The sequence below is a fragment of the Perca flavescens genome, chromosome 19 (assembly GCF_004354835.1).
Source record: "Perca flavescens isolate YP-PL-M2 chromosome 19, PFLA_1.0, whole genome shotgun sequence".
Classification (NCBI taxonomy): Eukaryota; Metazoa; Chordata; class Actinopteri; order Perciformes; family Percidae; genus Perca; species Perca flavescens.
Window position 1 is genome coordinate 26,755,441 of NC_041349.1, and position 19,467 is coordinate 26,774,907.

The following is a 19,467-nucleotide window of genomic DNA, read 5'->3' on the forward strand; positions in this document are numbered from 1 at the left end:
CATTCTATAAAAGATGTGGCCTTCAGAAGACTTGAACACTTGCAAGACTACACGTCCTCCGAAAACCACGTGGTTTACAAAGAATTCCCCATGGCGTTGTCGCCTGCTTGTTTATTTTTATATCAGCTTGGACAAAAGCCACGGGAACATCTGGCTCGCATGACCTCTAGCTAGCCCAGTAAGCGCGTGTTCCCCATGTAGGCTGAGTCCTTGGCAGCGGCGCGGTGTTCGAATCCGACCTGCTGCCCTTTTCTGCGTGTAAAAATGCCCCAAAAAATAAGCTTTAAAAAAAAAAAAGATATTCATATTTATGGTGCGTTCTTTTTGTCCACCGAAGTCGATTTACGAGTTGTTTTCCGGAGTTACGAACCGGAAGTTGCAAAAAGAACGCCACCGAGGTCGTACATATACGACTCGTCAAGTCGTCTGAACTCAGAGGACCCCAAGTTCACTTTCAAAGATGGCTACGTCGTGCATCACACGTAGTAAACATTGTGGTTTTCTACAATTTTAAGCACTTTTGTCTTTGTTGTAACCAAATGAAGAAGTGGTACACATAGCACTGTATACTGCTACCATAGGCATGTCTCTACAGTCTTATTAGGAGTTAAATACCGCCTAATTAGTTATTTTGTAGCTTGTGCAGCTGAAATTGGCTAGAGATGCTCGGTTGCTATATGACAACAATTTAAGCTGAGCCTTCAGCAGAAAGCAGAGCAGTAGCCCAACGTTAATGTTAATCAAAACGTAATTTTCATGTATCAAACTGTGAAATATATTTGTGTAATATGTCAACTGGGTGAATAGAATCCTAAATGTTACTAAAAATGTTACAAAAATCCATCTTTTCTCCTACTCGTAGTATTGTGTGACAAAAAGAACGCAACAACCCCGCGGTTATTCGTTTTCCCGACATGGATGTGACGTCACACTCAAGCTACTAGTCGCGATTACAAGACAAAAAGAACGCACCATTAGCATTGATACACCTGTTTATAGAGCTGGAACTCACATGATCGGTTATGCATTTGCACACAGACATGCAGTTCAATTGAATGTATTCTTCACCCGGGACAGTAGGTTGAAGCGCCTATCTGCTCTAACTGTTACCAGCCTCTTTCTTTCTGTCGAGTGCTATGTGAAATGATAGAATCACTCCTGTAGAAATACTCAGGTATCAATATTGTCGCTAAACAGCGCAGCAAGAAGGTTAGATGCTTTTGTGCCGCTTTTGGATGGTTTATAAATCTAACGAAGTATATAAGTTTTGAATGCAAAATTTCAAAATCTGTATCTGTTTACATCACATATCAGGCATTCGCTGTTGCTGATTTAGAGGAACAGTTTGACATTTGAGAAGAAAAAACGGGTTAGATGATAAAAACTGATACCATTCTTAACATCTACATGGAAAATATGTCTAGTTGGAACCAGCAGTGCTTAGCTTACCATAAATACTGGAAACAGCTAGCTTCCCTCCAGGAAGAAAGGAAGAACATGTACCTACCAGCACCTCTAAAGGACTTTTCACTTTAGAATTTAAAACCCATTTTAATTGTAGAATTGCCTTTACTGTTACCACAGTATATCGTTGTGTTTACTTTGTTAAAATAAAGTTTCACATTGTGGTTTTAAGGGGATATTGTGCCAGACTTTTTATTTTTCTGTAATGGGCAGTATCCTTCAAGTAAAAGCCCTAAATTTGAAATGTTTCTTAAAAAAAAAAAAAAAAAAAAAAAAAAAAAAAAAAAAAGTTCAAAAGTATTATTAGCAAAGTACTTTTTGCTGGTCATACTTCTGCAATTTTAAAGGATCAAAAGCAGAATCACTCATTTTAAAGTGTTTTAATATAGATAATTGTATTATTCTGTTTGTATCACTAAAACAAATGCATGTAAGGGCTTTTTATTAATGTTAATTTGTGTACTACGGGCTAGTTTAGTAGTATAGTACTCTAAAATCATGTTTTTTTTATGCAAAATGTAACTAAGTGTCTGTGTGTCTAAATGTCATGGAGAAAAATAAAAACAGTACATTTCCTGAAATGGAGTGGAGTAGAAGTATGAATGGAAATACTCAAGTAAAGTACAACTCTTCTTACTGTAAGTACAGAATAAATGTACTTTGTTACTTTCCTCTACTGGTATCCTGTTAATAATTCCTTTATTCCCTCTGTCATATTTGTCCTTTTCCCTTTTAGACCAATTTCTGAATACCTACAGAGTAGAGCGATAAGAGTGGAATAAGAGTTTACGTGGGGATACATTATCAGTGCGTATACTGTATGATCGCAGTTTGAAAATATTGACCTGAATTTAGGTGAATAATACCGACTTTTGCGAGTCATGGCTGTAGCGATTGTCATCTTTGTGTCAATTCATTGAATGTGACCAACTGTTACAACAGGATATGCATTAAGTCAGTGTGTTATGTGTCCTAAAGGTAATTCATGAATGGAGAATACAGTTGGTCCTAACACAGACACATAGGTCACCACCCGGCTGCAGAGCACAGGCCTAGTGTATGTGGGAAGGCAGACCTGGACATTCTGACACCAAAAAAAAAAAAAAAGAACTCCAGTCTGAGCCAAACTTCATTTAGGGCAGATCAAGACTTTGAGATTAGCACGTTCAACAGAACTGAAAGCGATACTATACGTTCTAAGAAAAGATGAAATAAGAAAAAGACTGACGACAATTCTAGCAATTCTAGTTTCAGTTCTCCTCGGTCTTCGAGTGGAATTTGTGGAGAACCAAGTATTTCTTTAGTAACTTGCCAAACACAGAAGTTTTGAAACTGGTATCAAAATTGCTTAATTTTGAACATCCTGTGGCTTCTTCAAGAGCAGCTGAACAACAACTGTAGGTCTACATTTCTAGAAAGGAAAAAAATAAATAAATAGAGCTGCTCGTTGGTGTAATGTAGACGGGCTGGATTCCATCTTATTGAGGTCAGTGTCTGACTGTGGGTCATTTCTGTCCCAAAAATCTCATGGAATATAAATTTGTAGGCTGGATTATTTTTGCTTTGTGTGATTTGCAGGATGAATGGACTGCATGGCAGACTAAAGGGGATAGAGCCTCTGCCAGGATTAGGGGAGAGTGGGGGGCAGTTGCAACACTTTTTACATTTCCTTCAGTTTCTCAGCAACTGTTTGTATCAGAAAGACAAAAAATATATATATATATTTTAAACCCTATATGTCCCGTACCTGCCCTTACTGCTGCAACATGTGTACATATGATAATATGGAAGTAATTTGTACTTAAATGGACCCTGAAAAATGTTGCAACAGTACCGAGGAGCAGTTGCTACAGTCATTTAGATGTAATAAAACTCATACTTAGACATAATTATTCACATATTTTTTAATTTATTTGAGACCAGAGTTATTAAACCACTGAATTGCATTTTATGTCAATTTTTTTCTAATTGTCATTATTGTTGTCATGAGGGACAGTTGCCATCTTAAAATAGTGATGCTAGCCTAACACATTAACTTTAACACATGGTACTTAAGTCTGTTAAGAGCTAAGAAACTGCACATTCAAACTATATTACGATAAAGATCCATACTTTACTTTTTCACCCTGAATTTCAGTTCTCCCATAAGGAACATTGACATATATATATATATATATATATATATATATATATATATATATATATATATATATATATATATATATATATATATATATAATAAGGAACGATGATGACACGTGGCTGTTAACTTCCAGACAGCTGGATGAGGCCTACTGAGCATGTGCATTAGGAATTTCATGACTCGAGCTCATTCCTGATTAGAGAAATCAGCAATATTGCAATTGCTACACGTTGTTGCAACCGTCCCCACTCTCCCCTATGCATTGACACCATATGGATGTATTGAAATACCGAGACAAGTTTAAGACCTCATTATGGTTGTCATCTCCAGTTACACAATATTCCACAAAGTCTGCAGCACGGGACAGAACTCCGGGTTCCTACTTGGGTGTCCTTGACATGAGAAGTGTAACGTTGGCATACAGAGAGAGCGAATAGAAGAGAAGAAAGGAATGATGGTGTTACACTGTGGTGAAGGGCATGGGTGGGATGGGGTTAGCTGATGCAACCGTGGTGTAACCCCACTATTGTTACATTCTACAGCGACAGTGAGAGGTCTGCACTGTTTCCATATAAAGGACCTCCACTGATAGGCCTGTGGGGGAGGATGCGTAGAAACGGCCATAAAATGTATATTTTCCATCAAATAAAAAAGACACCTTACATATTTTCACTCAGCTATATTTCCAATAGGACTAGAGTTATAGCAACATCCGCCGCTGTTATTCCATAATTAGAAAGACGTTTTTTTTAGTTTTTTTCCTCTGTGGATTGGTCCAAAATGACTGCAGCACCGGCTATCTTGAACCAGGCCTATTTCGCTTCGTTTCTAAATCCGTAAAAAAAATAAAAATAAAACGCCATCTAATAAGCTATAGCCTAATTCATGTTTCAGTGTGAACAGGGGGAAAAGAAAGCTCCGATAGGCACCATTTTGGCTCTGTTTAGGCTATTTGAGCGACGAGCGTCAAGTTAGCTTGAATGAAGCAAGATTTCTGGTGGCGCCCTTTCAAAATCAAAGCCTCGGTTTACGTAGACATATTAACACGCAGTGACGCAGTGACGGCGACTTTTATTTTGTACCGACCCGAGCTCTGGAGTTCCTGTTGGACGCAGGCTAACCACAGCTGACCTGACTCTCGCCCACCTCCAGAGTGTAGCAGCAGCGCCCTCTGGCGGTCGGCCCCGGAAATAGCCAACATGTCGGCTCAGACTGGTCCTGATGCTGCGAGGATGCAGAGAGCAGCGATGTGAGAGGATATATGTATGTATGTAAACCGTGCCAGGCCCGACTCATCCTGGCGCAGTCTCTGTGGCGCAATGGAATAGCGCGCTGGACTTCTAATCCAGAGGCTCCGGGTTCGAGTCCCGGCAGAGATGAGTCACTCTGTATGCCACACTGGCGGACCTGCGGTCATTTTTTTTTTTTTTTTTTGAGCAGATGGAAACGATGATGATGATGTTTTTGGTTGCAGATTGTTATGCCGTAATAGTCGATAATCAATGTCCCTGCAATAATGTGAGTTGTAGTGACTCAATTGGAACACTCTCCCATCCCTCTTCTTCTACGCATGAATCAGTTACTCTCTTCTGGTCCATTAGAACTAATAGCGAAACATATATACTCATATGATCCTGATTGTTCTATAGCCTAATACATTTGATTTTAAATGTCCTTAAAACCCTTGTTGTTTTCTACATTGCATTTTTTTCTTATCTTAATTCTGCTTTTTGAGCTGGATCTCTCCCGAAAAAAAAAAGAGATTTGACATATTCACAGTAGTAAAATGACTATATCTTATATCTAAAAACTTTAACATTTGACAGTGTGCTAAATGTATTTTTTTTTTCAGTAGCCTATGTCCATAATCACAATTACAACGTAGTATTTAACCTCACACAAAAAAAAATATGAAATTATAAAACATTTAGACTATATATCATATAGGCTATTTTTCCCCAAAACGACCCAAGTTTTTCACGAACCATTGATAATACCTTTACATATGAATTCTTATTTACAACCCCCCTGCTGACTTTTGTCCGGCATTAAAGGTGCATAAAAACCAAATAGCCTATGTTGTAAATAAAAAAATAAAAAAAGATGATGAGTATCTCAGGTTAGAACGGTTCACCATCTCTCATCAGGATTACATCTCAATCCCCCGTGTGCGCGCGGATATTTTGGGATCCTTTGCTCCAGCTGCGCTCAGGAGACCATGCAGGGTCATTCTGGGTTTAGGACGCAAGGGGGCGCTCCAGGATCAGTAAGTCCTCCCCCCCTCCCTCCCTCCCTTTGCCCTGGTGTGAGACGAGAGGAACCGGCTTCACTGTGCAGACCCACTGAGCTGTGACAGCTACAGTATCACGGCGGGAACCATCACCAAAATCTGTAGCCTACATTATGTGACAGGAATGAGGACATGTCATGGTCTGTTTATTCATCGTGTGTTCGGGCTATTTCATCATAGTGACATCACTGCCTTATTCCATTAAATAGCCACCAGTAATGGTGGCTGTGAATATTCCTACAGTAGCTGATTTCTTTCCCATAACTCCCTACTTACAGCAAAAAGCATCCCCTCTAATAGTTTAACTATAGCGCTTTTATTGTACCTGTGTGTGTGTGTGCGTGGATCACTACACTCTATTTAAATTGTAAATGTAACATCCGCATTATTCTTAAATCTAGATGATAAAATTAGGTGGATATGGCTGTCCGGAATTGGCATACTGTGAACAACAGAAACCAAGCAGTCCCGACCTCAGCAAATGTGTCAACAATTATTAGACCTCTCTAAGCTGGTCTGTCTTTTTATTTCATGATGTATTTTTTTTTATGCCGGTGTTGGCCTGTGCAAGATCCAGAGGGAGAGAGAAAAAGGGGGCAGTGCTGTGGTTCTGCTGACGAGAGAGAGAGAGAGAGAGAGAGAGAGAGAGAGAGAGAGAGAGAGAGAGAGAGAGAGAGAGAGAGAGAGAGAGAGGAATGCCCCGTTAATGAGAATATGACGTCAAGTCAGAGAGATTACAGCGGGGACTAACACCGGAAGTAAAGCGTGGTCACGTTGGGTGAACTTTTATTTTATTTGTCAGATTCTGGGTTACACAGTAGGTCACTGTGCACGCTGATGTCATCCTTGTAGTTCGGAAGAACTTGGTTTAAGGACAAAACCCATGTGGGCTTTTATTTTGAAGGATATATTCTTTATTTTAAAGAAAAACCTATGCCGTTAATTCAACCTCTGAAACACAACGCACACTGTAATTAGGCTCTAGAACAAAAGTATCATGTATTTATTATATGAGTACCACATTTTGTTGATATGATATGAAATAAATTACTGGGAATGTCTATGATTTACTAATTGCAATTACTTATTAAAATGCTCTACCAATGTGTAATCATCGTCAATGTGGGTTTTACTTTGAAGAAAATGACCGGAAGTTTGTTGTGTCACTGGCGCTAGCTTCCCGCCTCAGTGTAGAGTAGAAAACGGACTGGAGAGAGCGAAGGAGAGGAGAGAGGTGAAAAAAAAAAAAAAAAGCAGTGAAATGGTGTAAAAGCTGAGCAAGTCCAAGCCGAGCCCGGGGACAAACGAGGAGGGACGACGCAGGAGGATTATTGCTCTTTTGTGTAATTATTAATAAAGTCAGTAAACTCCCGCTTTTTGATGCTTTCCTCACGGAGGTTTGAGCCAATAACGGACTTATTGGTCGGCTGAACCATGCAGAGGCTGCTGCTCCTGAGTTTGGCGTTGAGTTTTCAAACTGGTAAGACTGCATTTCTCTCTTTTTGGCGCATCATTACACGGCAAATAATGTTCGAATTGAATACTGTGTGAAACTACAGAGGCTTTAAAAGAGACTGAGCCCGCCGCTAGCATTCCTTCAGAAGTGTGTGAGTGTGTGTGTGTGTGTGTGTGTGTGTCAGGGAGAAAAAGAGAAAGGCACATAACGTGATTTCATAGCATTCCCTTGATGAACCGCAGCAATGGATCACCTTTAGGCGTGCGTGTGCGCGCATGCGTGCACGTGCAGCTACGTGTGAGCGCGTGTGTGTCCGCACCGCAGCAATAGATCACCACACTTCTTTTTTATTTTTTTATTTTAATATGACCATTTGTCGCGCGCCTCTACAACTTGTGCGAATACACGCGTTCCCCTGTGTGCGCGTGCGTTCGTCCGTCCAACTTGAACGTGACGCGCGCCCACCGGCCTTAATGACCTTTTGCATATATGACGGACCCCGTCGCGCCATGGCGTTACATTCAGACGGCCCGGGCCGTGGTGAAGGCGCCGAGGACGTGACGGGAATGACAGTGATTGACCAGCGCTGCTCTACATGCCAGCAGCACTTCCACACTGCTATCGCATCTGAATGGCTTGTCAGTCACTGGGACCACTGCTACCACTGGGACCACTGCTACCACTGGGACCACTGGGACCACTGCTACCACTGGGACCACTGGGACCACTGCTACCACTGGGACCACTGGGACCACTGCTACCAGCCAACTGTGTCTGTCATTGTGTCGGTGGTCCTAGCTGGCTTATAGCTGTGCTAACAATGTCTGGAACAGGGGTTCTGTACAAATTAAGCTCCTTGAGAAGTGAAAATGCGCGTGTGAGGGGGAGCCTCATAGAATAGAGGGGTGGCACGCAAACACACACACACACACACACACACACACACTCCTGCCCCTTTGTGTCCTACCTGTGTGCTTCCACACAAAGCCCCGATTTCACCCTCTCTGTGCATTTCAACAGCACAATGAGGGGTGTGCAGTATAGCAGCTGCACCCCATGCATCTGCTCCCCGCCCCCCTCCAGTACCTGTGGGGTGCCAGGTATGCTATTGGCTTATGATAATCACAGCTGTTAGCCGAGTTGCTGGGAGACAGGAGGCTGAAGTAGGAGGATGGTTGTTATTTTATTTTTTTGTTATAAGCTACCTGTTTGATCGAGGCATATGCCGCCCCCTTTTTTCGTTTCCTTTCTATTGTCTACCTTGGCCGACCGGGAGCGTGCATTGCTGGCGGCCACTTCATCATAGGTAGGTGGGGGGGGTATGGAAAGGGATGATGTCACCGTGTCTGCCGGGCTTTTTTTGTCGCTCAGCCAGTCTTGCCGTGCTCAGCACCCACCCGTGGATGTGTTGTTGAGGGGTTCACGCAAGCACACCGCAATCCATACACAGTAGGCTCCTTTTTTTCATCGACAAATCAGGCCCTCTCCTTGAAGCCACACGTAATATGACACACTGTGGCGATCGTCGCAGCACACAAACACACACAGGACCCCCCCCTTCTCTCTCCATCGAGACCCCTTGTCACATGCCGTTGCCCTGTTTGTCCACTCATAAACTGTTCAGTCCACATGACTAGCTCAGTAACACTTGCAGATGTGCATACACAAGAAACACACAAACACACACACACACACCCAGCCTATTTACACGTGTGAAACCATGCGTCCTATTGTCTGTTGTTGCACTGTTACAACTGTGTAATCCGTTAAAACTCCATGTTGGGCTCTCAAACACAAAGACGTCTGCTCTCAAAGGGTTTCCCGAAGACGAGATTAGCAGGCTGCGAATGGGGCTGCATTTCGTTTAGTACGATTTAAAACGGTGTAATAAAAGCACGGTCTCGAATGGTGCGTGCTGTGGCTTTTGCATTTGGGTGCGAGGAGTAAACCTAACCCACAGAGAGCTGAAACGATTAGCACCTCAAAAGAGATAATACTTGCATCAGGTTGGGAGCTTTTTCTTCTTCTTTTTCTTCTTAAGAGCACCCAGACTCTTATCTCTTCATTAGACAAGTAAAACAGAATTTCATGGCCTGCAATTTGCCCACATGTAATTGCATAGTAGTGCCAACGATTGCGAGGTTATTATTAGTCGAGCAGCTAATTAAAGCGTTTGTGAATCCGAATGTTAATCTTAAGTGATTTAGATTCAGTGTGTCTCTACCAGCAGCAACACCCCCACCACCGGAGCGATTGATTTAAGAGTCCCGGCTCTGTGTTATCCACACACCAACTTGGTCGTAAGTCCCAAGCCAGCGCCGCCATTACTGCAGCTGTTAAATGTTACTGCATAATCAATCATCGCAAACACACACGCCTTTAACTTCCTAATGAGCGGGAGAGCCTCGAGGCTGGACCTGCAGCGCTGCACCCATAAGCCCCGGGACGCTCGGCCCGAGCGATGACTGGGACAAAAGGCCCCGGTGCAGGTGTGCCCATTTGTCAGCCTCCGTCCTTTTGTGCGGACAGAGGCCACGAGCCGCGGCCTGTAGCTGTACGCTCAGGCCCTGAATCACACCGCCGAGCACGGGAAGCATACAGACCTCAGACAGATCCCTGCGTTGTGCTCGGCAAAGTAAACTAATCGGATAATGGACGAGTCAGACACGTTTAAGGGGGCCTTTTTTTCTTTTCACACCCAGAAAAAGAAGAGGTTGCTCGAGGGTTGTTTGCTCAGCAAAGTTGTGTTTCTGCTCATGCGACGTTAATGACTCAAAGTGGGCTGTAATAGTTCAAATAACAAGGACGAATTGGGAAAGCCTCATAAAGAATCCGTTGCCGTACTAAAGCACTCTGTTAAAAACCAGCTGATTAACAACATTTGATGCATTCTTGCCAGGAATTCTCAGAGACCTTTTCATCGAAATATTTTTTTCCACGCTCTATGCGATGCTGCTGGGTAAAACAAATCCTCCATAACACAGCAAGTAATGGCTTTTATGTTTTCAACATAAATTAAAGAACTAGTTGGGCTAATCCAACGAACCAAGACCTCCGTTTCATTAAGCACATGCAGAGCTGGAGAAATTGAAGCACTTAATATTGGTTACGAAACTATGGGGACATAGTGGGGTATAATGACCACTAAAACTGCACTTGGGAGTAGCGCTGGGCAATATGTCTATTATATCAATATCGTGATATGAGACTAGATATCGTCTTAGATTTTGGATATGACATAAGCGTTGTCTTTTCCTGGTTTTGCAGGCTGCATTACAGTAAAGTGATGTACTTTTCTGAACTTACCAGACTGTTCTAGCTGTTCTATTATTTGCCTTTTCCCACTTAGTCATTGTATCCACATTACTGATGATTATTTATCAAAACTCTCATTGTGTAAATATTTTGTGAAAGCACCAATAGTCAACCCTACAATATCCTTGCGGTATCGATATAGAGGCATTTGGTCAAAGATATCGTGATATTTGATTTTTCTCCACATCGCCCCAGCCCTATTTGGGAGCACTAGTTTCTGCTCAGATAATCTCTGCGAGACATTTAACATGAGCAGCAGTAGTAGCCACTGTGGCTGATGAAGAAAAAAAAAAAGGTGCCACCTACAGGAACAGGAGATGATCTTGTGGATTATTATTCATAGAACTATTTGAAGTGTTCAAGGCTAACGGACCATTAATGCGGCGCTGTGCTGAACCCTTTCCCGGCTCCCGAGCGTAGATCTGGAGTGACACATGTAGCGAGGCAGAAGTCTGTTTTTAATTTTGATCGCAGCGAGCGAGATACGGCTCTGGAGGGAGCATCCTACCGTTAATGTGCGAAATTCGGGTCATGTTTTTTTTATTTCTTTTTTTTTCTGGATCTGAATGAAGCCTGTTTACCGAAAAAAAAAAGCATCTCTAATTGACATCAGCCACTGAAAGCAATCACTGAACCAGTTGTAAAGCTCAATCTGGGAATGGAGCCTGTGATGTTATATTGTACGTGCACGCCTGTTGTTCTCCATCCGTCCCGGCCGGGTGTTTGTCAGTGTGTGACACGATGATGGCTCCTCTCAGTACATATGTTTGTTTAGGATCATTCCTCTGGACACGAGTGGCCTGGTAATGCTTTTTGAAGTGGCGCCTGAAAAAAAAAAAAAAAAAAAAGAAGCAGTTTACGTGCCTGCTTTCAGACGATTGACTAAAAACCTGATAGGGTACTGAAGAATTTAGTCAGATAATTCATTATCAAACTGGTGGTCAGGGATACATTCAGTTATAAAAAAATTAAAAAAAAGTGTACACATTTCCTTTGAGCACCGTCAATGGCTACACGTTCCTCTACAGTGAAGCCCCAGGATTTAAAGGCCCCATAATCTGATTATGTTTGACAAGCTGGGGCCATCTAAGTTATAAAATGACGAAGGGAAAAAAAAAAAAAACACACACACACACACACACACACACACACACACACACACACACACACACACACACACACACATCCCCTTAAAAATGTTTCTTTATGCAGAGTCCCCCGAGCAAGAGAGGAACTCTTTATCACATCTGACTGAATCTATTGGCCTTGTTTTCCCCTGTAACTGCACGGCCACATTCTGCAGCAAGGACCAATTTGGGGTGATGGAGACAGGGGGGGGTTGGGGGCGGGTTGCAGAAAAGTTGTTTTGGAGCGACTAGTGGGAGAGGAGGAGGGGGACAAAGAGGGGTAATCTTGCGGGCAGGTGGGTGAAGCCTTGATAGAGAGTGATTAGACTTCTTTTGGTTTGTTTTAAAAGGTGGTGAGGTGGGGCCAGGGGGGGGGGGGGCAGTATTGTAGTGTGGGAGGAGGGATGAAAAAAGAAAAAGCAAGCCAGGAGAGAGGGACGAGGACTGAGGAGGAGGAGGAGGAGTGGTCGGGAGGCCAGCGGCAGAGAGAAAGGGACTATTACTCAGGCCTGACTGGCTCCTCAGTAGGGACAGTGGAGCCGCTCATTCAGACAGAATACGGCCCAGGCCGGGTTCAAAGGCTACATTTGCGCTGGAATTTGGAGTGCTTGAAGCCACGTCTGAGGTGCCAGCTGAGCCCTTCCCCTGCCCCCGTCCCCCCCCCCCTCCAGGTTAATTGGCATCGGTCGGTGTTGCTGTTAACTTGCTTCTTGGCTTCTTTGGCTTTCTCCCGACATGAGTCTTTTTCTTGCTTACCAAAGTTCATTCTTTTCTCTCTTTTCTGTCCCCTCCTGGACTTCTTTCTTTCTTCTTCTCCTCCTCTTCGCCCCCCCCTCCCCACCCCCACACCAACCACCATTACTTCTCCTTCTCTTTCCATCTACCCCTTTCTCTCTTGCTCTCTAATAAGTTCCAGATGTGGTTCTTGCATTCCTCTGGTCGGTGGAGAGAGAAAGAGAAGAGGGGAGGGGGTGGTATGAGTGGGGGGGAGGGGACAGGAGGAGAAGCACATTAGTTAAAACAGGGAGCGCATGATGAGGAAGAGGAGGCCATGTACTGTAACACACACACACACACACACTCACACACGAACGTGCACTGGAAAACGTGCACACACAAGTAGAGGGAGGGAGAATGGATGCATTTGTGTGCGAGCGTGTGTCTAAGGGGATGGGGGAGGGGGGGGTCGGTCCTGTAACCTCAAAAGTTTTGGGACATTCTCCTCCTCCTCCTTCGTCCCCCCCCCCCCCCCTCCTCCTCACCCCCCTCCCTCCGCAGGAATGTGGCTGACGCTGATGATGTCACTTCATTTCTCCGCTCTCCCAGTTTTGTGCTCCTCTACAGGGACAGGGCCGAGAGACGGGAGCGATTCGACTCGCTCCATCCATCTTCCCTCTACAATAACAACGTTAGGGTCAGCCGTCCAACTAAATCGGTTAGCACAGTACGGCAACGCTCGTCGTCCCCTCGTCGTCATGTAACATAACAGCCTGCGGGCTAAATTGTTGCCGACTATGAGTAATGAGTGAGCCATCTCTTAACAGTAGTAATCATTAATGGGCTTTGAAGTCCAGTCATTAAAACCATTTTGTGCAGATGCATTATTTTGTCCAAGACTGCCACTGTCAACCTAATATACCCTCAGGGCTTAACTTAACTCAGTGTACCCACGCTTTTAGTTCCAGATTAGGCTTTGCCCAGTTTTAGGGCTGCGCGATATGAGGAAAATATCTAATAGCGATTATTTTGACTGATATTGCGATTGCGATATGATTCGCGATATTGGAGGGAATGATCATTTTTCTCATTTTCATTGAAAAATATAAAAAATGTAAAAAGTTTTTACTGATTATAGTGTGATTTTTTGCAAGGATCTGTACCAAACAAAGATTGTTTCTGTAGGATAGGATTTGTAGGCCGGGACGTCTCTCTGCAGCACCACTATACTTCATCCAGAACGGTTTGACACATATTTTGCCTTAAACAAATATTGTAGCTGTATAATGGGGTACAGGCCATTCAATTTCATTCACACGGAACTGGGAAAACCATTTCTATATGGAGCTGGCGTTGTGATATTGAAACAGGAGAGGGATAAACACAAAGTCTCATAGTATTGAAAATATCACTGTATATTTAAATTTCCCAGCCCAAAACTGTGAACAACAGCACCAGACCAAGTGTGTGACCAAGTCCACGCTACAAGCTGGATTCGTCAAATCCAAAGGCTTTAAAGGAACACGCCGACTTATTGGGAATTTAGCTTATTCACCGTAACCCCCAGAGTTAGACAAGTCCATACATACCCTTCTCATCTCCGTGAGGGCTGTAATGCTGTCTGACGGCTCCAGCGGCATCAGGCCAGCACAGAACATGCAGGTGAATGGTTCCAGTAATCCTACTGCTCCGAATAAGTGACAAAATAACGCCAACATGTTCCTATTTACATGTTGTGATTTATAGAGTCACAGCGTGTACAAAAAACAACGTAACATGAGACACAGCCGTCTTCTAACTGTAAACAAAACGGGAACTATATTCTCAGGCGGAAGAATATAATACTTGGGCGGAGTGATATGCTCGCAGCAAGCCTGTCTGAGAATATAGTTCCCGGTTTGTTTACTGTTAGAAGACGGCTGTGTCTCATGTTACGTTGTTTTGTGTACACGCTGTGACTCTACAAATCACAACATGTAAATAGGAACATGTTGGCGTTATTTTGTCACTTTTGTCACAATTCGGAGCAGTAGGCTAGTTGGAACCAGTTACCTGCAGGATCTGTGCTAGGCTAAGCTAATGCTGGAACCATCAGACAGCGTTACAGCACGCACGGAGATGAGAAGGGTATGTATCGACTTGTCTTACTTTGGGGGTTACAGTGAATAAGCTAAAGTCCCAATAAGTCGGCGTGTTCCTTTAAAGGGGTGATAGCATGCAAAACCGATTTTACCTTGTCATAGTTGAATAATGACAGTTCAGTGGGTAACTAGGACATACATAGAACCTCAAAATCCCAATGACACCTCTTTCCTCTGCAAATCTCACAATTTGAAACTGCCTCTGAAAACGGGCGAATCTGAACAAGCCGCCTAGTTGACGTCAACTCGGCGGCTCCTCCTCATTTGGCTCTAGTCTCTATGTTTGTCACGCCCCAACATTTACATAGGCTACACAACTGACCTGAGGTCAGCTTAGTCTTCTGAATAGGTCGCGCAGATCTCAAGGAGTTCAGAGGCCGGGGCTGCCTGTGTTGCTGCCTCGCCGCCCGGCCTGCCTTCCTCCACAGACCCCGGCCTGCTGTGAGGTAGATGGAGCTCCGTCACGGCTGGCAGCCCACAGCACTCCATACCCACGCAAAGTCACAGTTTTATGGGTTAATGGACTACCAAACGCCGCTGCCCTGACAGAGCTCCAGGGCCTGCCGCTCCCCTCTTCCTGTTAGCTAAATGCCCAGTGTGTGTGAGTGAGAGCACGGTCAGCGAGCTTGTTACGCCAGCAATCTCTTACCACAGGTTCCAGTTAATCTTTTAATGTGTGTAATTATAATGTGTTGAGTTATTTAAACAAACGATTGGGGAAATAAACGCCTTGTCCGCGAGTCTCACTGATAGAGCCTGCGGCTGGATGTAGCTCTATCAATGAGAGCTAGCTAGCCTCCTCTTAGAATTCCTCTGAAATTCACAAACATTCATTAAATTGTAATCGGACACCGTTGTTAGCTTTATAAGACCTTTAGGTAGATGTTATATAAGTGGCGTGACGAAATTTAAACTGTAACTATACTCTAATTACGCCGAAAATGAAGCTAACTATCCGTGATTTGTAGCTACACATAGCTAGGATTGAAGGGACAGTCACAGCTAACGAAACCCCTAATGTTCACAAAAATTCATTAACTTGAAATCTGACACCGTTGTTAGCTTTATAAGACCTTTAGGTAGATGTTATATAAGTGGCGTGACGAAATTCAAACTGTAAATATAGCTACTCTAGTTATGCCGGCAGCTGGCAGCCAGCCAAGATTAACTGGAACCTGTGGTAAGAGATTGCTGGCGTAACAAGCTCGCTGACCGTGCTCTGACTCACACACACACAGGCCATTTAGCTAGCAGGAAGAGGGGAGCTGCAGGCCCTGGAGCTCTGTCAGGGCAGCAGCGTTTGGTAGTCCATTAGCCCAAAAAACGGTGACTTTGCGCGGGTAGGGAGTGCTGTGTGCTGCCAGCCCTGAACTCCGACACACAGTCTTACCAAATTTGCAATTAGCCATCAATTTTCGTAAAACGGCCCATATTTGAGCTTTATATAGTTGATTTCTCGCTTAAAAAAGTCTCAGAAGTGAATTTAATAACGAAATAGCCCGACAAACAATGTATAACTTTGCAGTGTCTGAAATATGAGACCTACTGTTGAGTCTCCAATGTGTTTATATGTGGTTCGCTCAAACCAATCAGCGCGCAGCTCATTCTAAATATTCATGACCATACCATATTTGGATGAAAAGCTCTTGTTCCAAATAGAGCCATATTCACAGGGTAGTTAAGGGCCTAATAAAATAGCATTTGGGCAATTTTCAGCCCAACCAATGTTACATACCCTATTAGGAGACCTTAAGGAACAGTGTAAAATAACCTATATAATCATTCTATCACCCCTTTAAAATCCAAAAGTCCACAATGCTCAACCCAGATTTATTAGCACTCCCGCTCACTTTGTCTTCTAGTCTTTAAGAGTGTTTGCTATCAACAAAGAAGCCTCCCCTTCAAAGTGACAGTATGAACTGATGACAGTATTGGTGAGGGGCTCCGTGTGAATATTACTTTGCTCTAGGAGGTCAAGGCCCCAGGCTTTTATTGGACGGTTTGTGACAGATGACATTGCACGAAGCTACAGTACATACCAATAAAATGAGATTACACTGGATTGAATTAAAGCAGACCTTGGAGGGGGTGATTTATTGATGGGACGCTGCTTGTTAAAAAAAAAAAAAAATGTCCTGCTGGATTCCATTGTAACGTGTAAGTGGATCGGCGGATCCATCTGAAAGTTGCAACAGCTGATGGCGCGGATGTTTACGCGCTGGATCACGTGGCATTTAGAGACAGAGTGGATTTAGGAATGGGTCGCTGCCACAAATCAATCTGGGGAACTAACTGCCTTTTGCCGTTATTGATCCAATATGATATTGATTATGCCAGTTGAATTCTGTGGCGACCTCCGTGCGCTACAAGCTACACAGCACGCTACTGCAGAGAGAAGCAGCTCGAAATGTATGTATCCCCTTGTCCAAGCTTATCCAGAGGACGGCTATTGTTAGTTCTGGTCACCCTTGGTTACAGCAGAGTATTCTTTGTCAGCCGCACGGCATGTTGGCCGCACAAAGGCTGGTGGATTACCAGCGACGGGCCCGGCTTTCCAGCGCTTGAGCACATTCATGTTGCCCGTAATGTGTCAGATGCCTCGTCCATGAATTATCATATTATCCACTACTGATCCTGGGGGTTGCCATGGCCACTGTGTCTGTCATTGTGTCAGTGGTCCTCGCTGGCTGTAGCTATGGTAACAATGTCTGTAACAGAGGTTTGGTACAAATAAAGCTCTTGAGATGTGAAATGCGCGCATGAGGGGGGGCCTCAGCGAATAGAGGGGTGGCACGCACACACACACACACACACACACACACACACACACACACACACATTTATAGAAAATGAGTGTTGTGCACACCTTGACAGGAGCATATGCGCTCACGTTAGTATCAAAATGGACAGACAAAGCGCATGCACAATTTTCCTCCCGCCATTTTCAAATAAACCTGTTTCCACCAAGGGGGTAAGCTTCGCTTCAGAACGCGAACCTCCAATGGCGCCATTTTGTTGCTACAAAGCCATCACCTCCTGTTAGCATTTCACTGACCGCCATTTTTTTTTTACGCCACTTGACTGTGAATAACTTTACATCTGAAGCGTTTAAAGACTCTATTTGTCCATTGTTTAATTCTAAAGAAACACGACAATGTATAAAAGGCTCCATTACCTTGTACCTCACGTTATGGCTCCGTAGCAGACGTTTTTGTAAAAATCGGCTAACGATTGTGTCATAACCAAGTGACTTACTGTTGCACAGTAGAGGAATTACCGTATAGTACAGGAGAAGCTCGCAGGCAGTTTCGACTTACATTAGCTGTTTAGTTTTAATTACTAATGTTAACTAGCATGTTAGTTAGCAATAATTATCCTGTGCTTATGTTATCTCCTTACATATACCTACACTCTCCGTCTTTGTAAGATTGTAAATTATTGAGATTTCTTTTGGCACAGCTACCAGAAGACTTACAACTTTCAGACACGTTGCTTCGTCACATTTACGTTGTCTCTGTCAGTTGGAGGCTGCGCAGTAAAGCAAGTGATCACCGTAAAAGTGCTTCTAATAGCCTTCACTGGTCTCCGTCCAGAGCAACGGGGTCTATTGGTCCATTGTATATATGTCAATGGTTTCCACAGCAACCATTTTGATAGTAATGGAGAGAAGGAATGAGAGGGAGGAGTGATGGAGGGAGAGAGAAGCAGATATGCTTAAAGGTGGAAAGGTAGCCCAAGAAAGGGAATGAGGTGGTCGGCGGAGGGACGAAGGGGGGGGGGGGGGGGGAGCGATCATTACTGAGTAGATGCCTGCCAGACAAAAGTGAAGTGAATGGGTAATGAGAAGGGGGCAAGGCCACAAAAGAGATGAAGAAAGAGAGAGGTCGCCGACTGCTAAGTAAGGGGGAGGACGGCAAGGTACGGTGACAGAAGAAGGGAGCGAGCAAGGCAGACAATGCGGCAAACAAAGGAACGAGTCGGTGTCTTTCTCTTTCTTTCTCCCCTCGGCCCTGATCTTCCCCTCTGCTCCGTCCCCAACCTCCAGGAGTCACCTTTGTGTTTGAGTGACACGGTGTCAGTGGGCTCAGTGGGTCGCCTCCTTTCACTCCCCCGCTCCGATCCATATATGCCTCTCGTTACTTCCTATAGCGCCTCCGCCATGGTTACAGGTTATTATGGCCATCCTGCCAGGCGGCCATGTTGTTGAGAGAAGGCTGGCACACGTGCTAGAGTTCCCACAGCCACATAAACACAAGCAGGAACTGCATACACGCGTGTGCTACACATATAGAGTTTAGAGTTAAAATGATTGGTTGATTTATTGATTAGTTGGCTGACAGAACATGAATTGACAACAATTATGATAAAACTTAAAATACTTTGACAAGCGGATCCTCTTAGGGTTCAGTTTTCGGTGTTTTATATTTCACTGTTAAATGGAACGTTATGAAACTGTAATGTTAAATAACTGAAATTGCAATGGGAGTTTTTTTCCACTATTTTCTTGTCGACTGGAAGAAGAATGCAAGTAATGATTATTTTCATTATGGGGGGATAATAATCATTCCTTGCATGTCTACATAAGCTACATATAGTGCCTATACCATGCATAAAATCATCAAAATGTAGAATAAGAATAAGCTTTCTGAACTGAATCCGAAAAATTAATAAAAACAAAGAACGCTAATGGACGCACACATCCGTCAGTGATGGCCTGACACCCAGATGTATGTACGGTAATATTCAGAAAACAGCGAGGGCAAAGTCAGTGCTGCATGACTCCTATGGCTGCAACTTTGTCCTGAAACAATGAT

The 19,467-nt window shown here is 43.8% G+C and overlaps 1 protein-coding gene and 1 non-coding gene across 3 annotated transcripts in view; both read left to right on the top strand.

The window, feature by feature from the left end:
• The first annotated feature begins 4,912 nt into the window (after positions 1-4,912).
• On the top strand, positions 4,913-4,986 carry trnar-ucu (transfer RNA arginine (anticodon UCU)). Its single transcript has one exon. It is a non-coding gene; the product is annotated as a tRNA-Arg (tRNA).
• A 2,119-nt stretch (positions 4,987-7,105) lies between these two features.
• Positions 7,106-19,467, top strand: part of kirrel1a (kirre like nephrin family adhesion molecule 1a) — a 37,885-nt gene continuing 25,523 nt past the window's right edge. For both annotated transcript variants that reach the window (XM_028564442.1, XM_028564443.1), the window contains exon 1: positions 7,106-7,377. In XM_028564442.1, the coding sequence (XP_028420243.1) occupies positions 7,332-7,377 (46 nt within the window). In that variant the 5' untranslated portion in view covers positions 7,106-7,331. The remainder of the gene's footprint in view (positions 7,378-19,467) is intronic.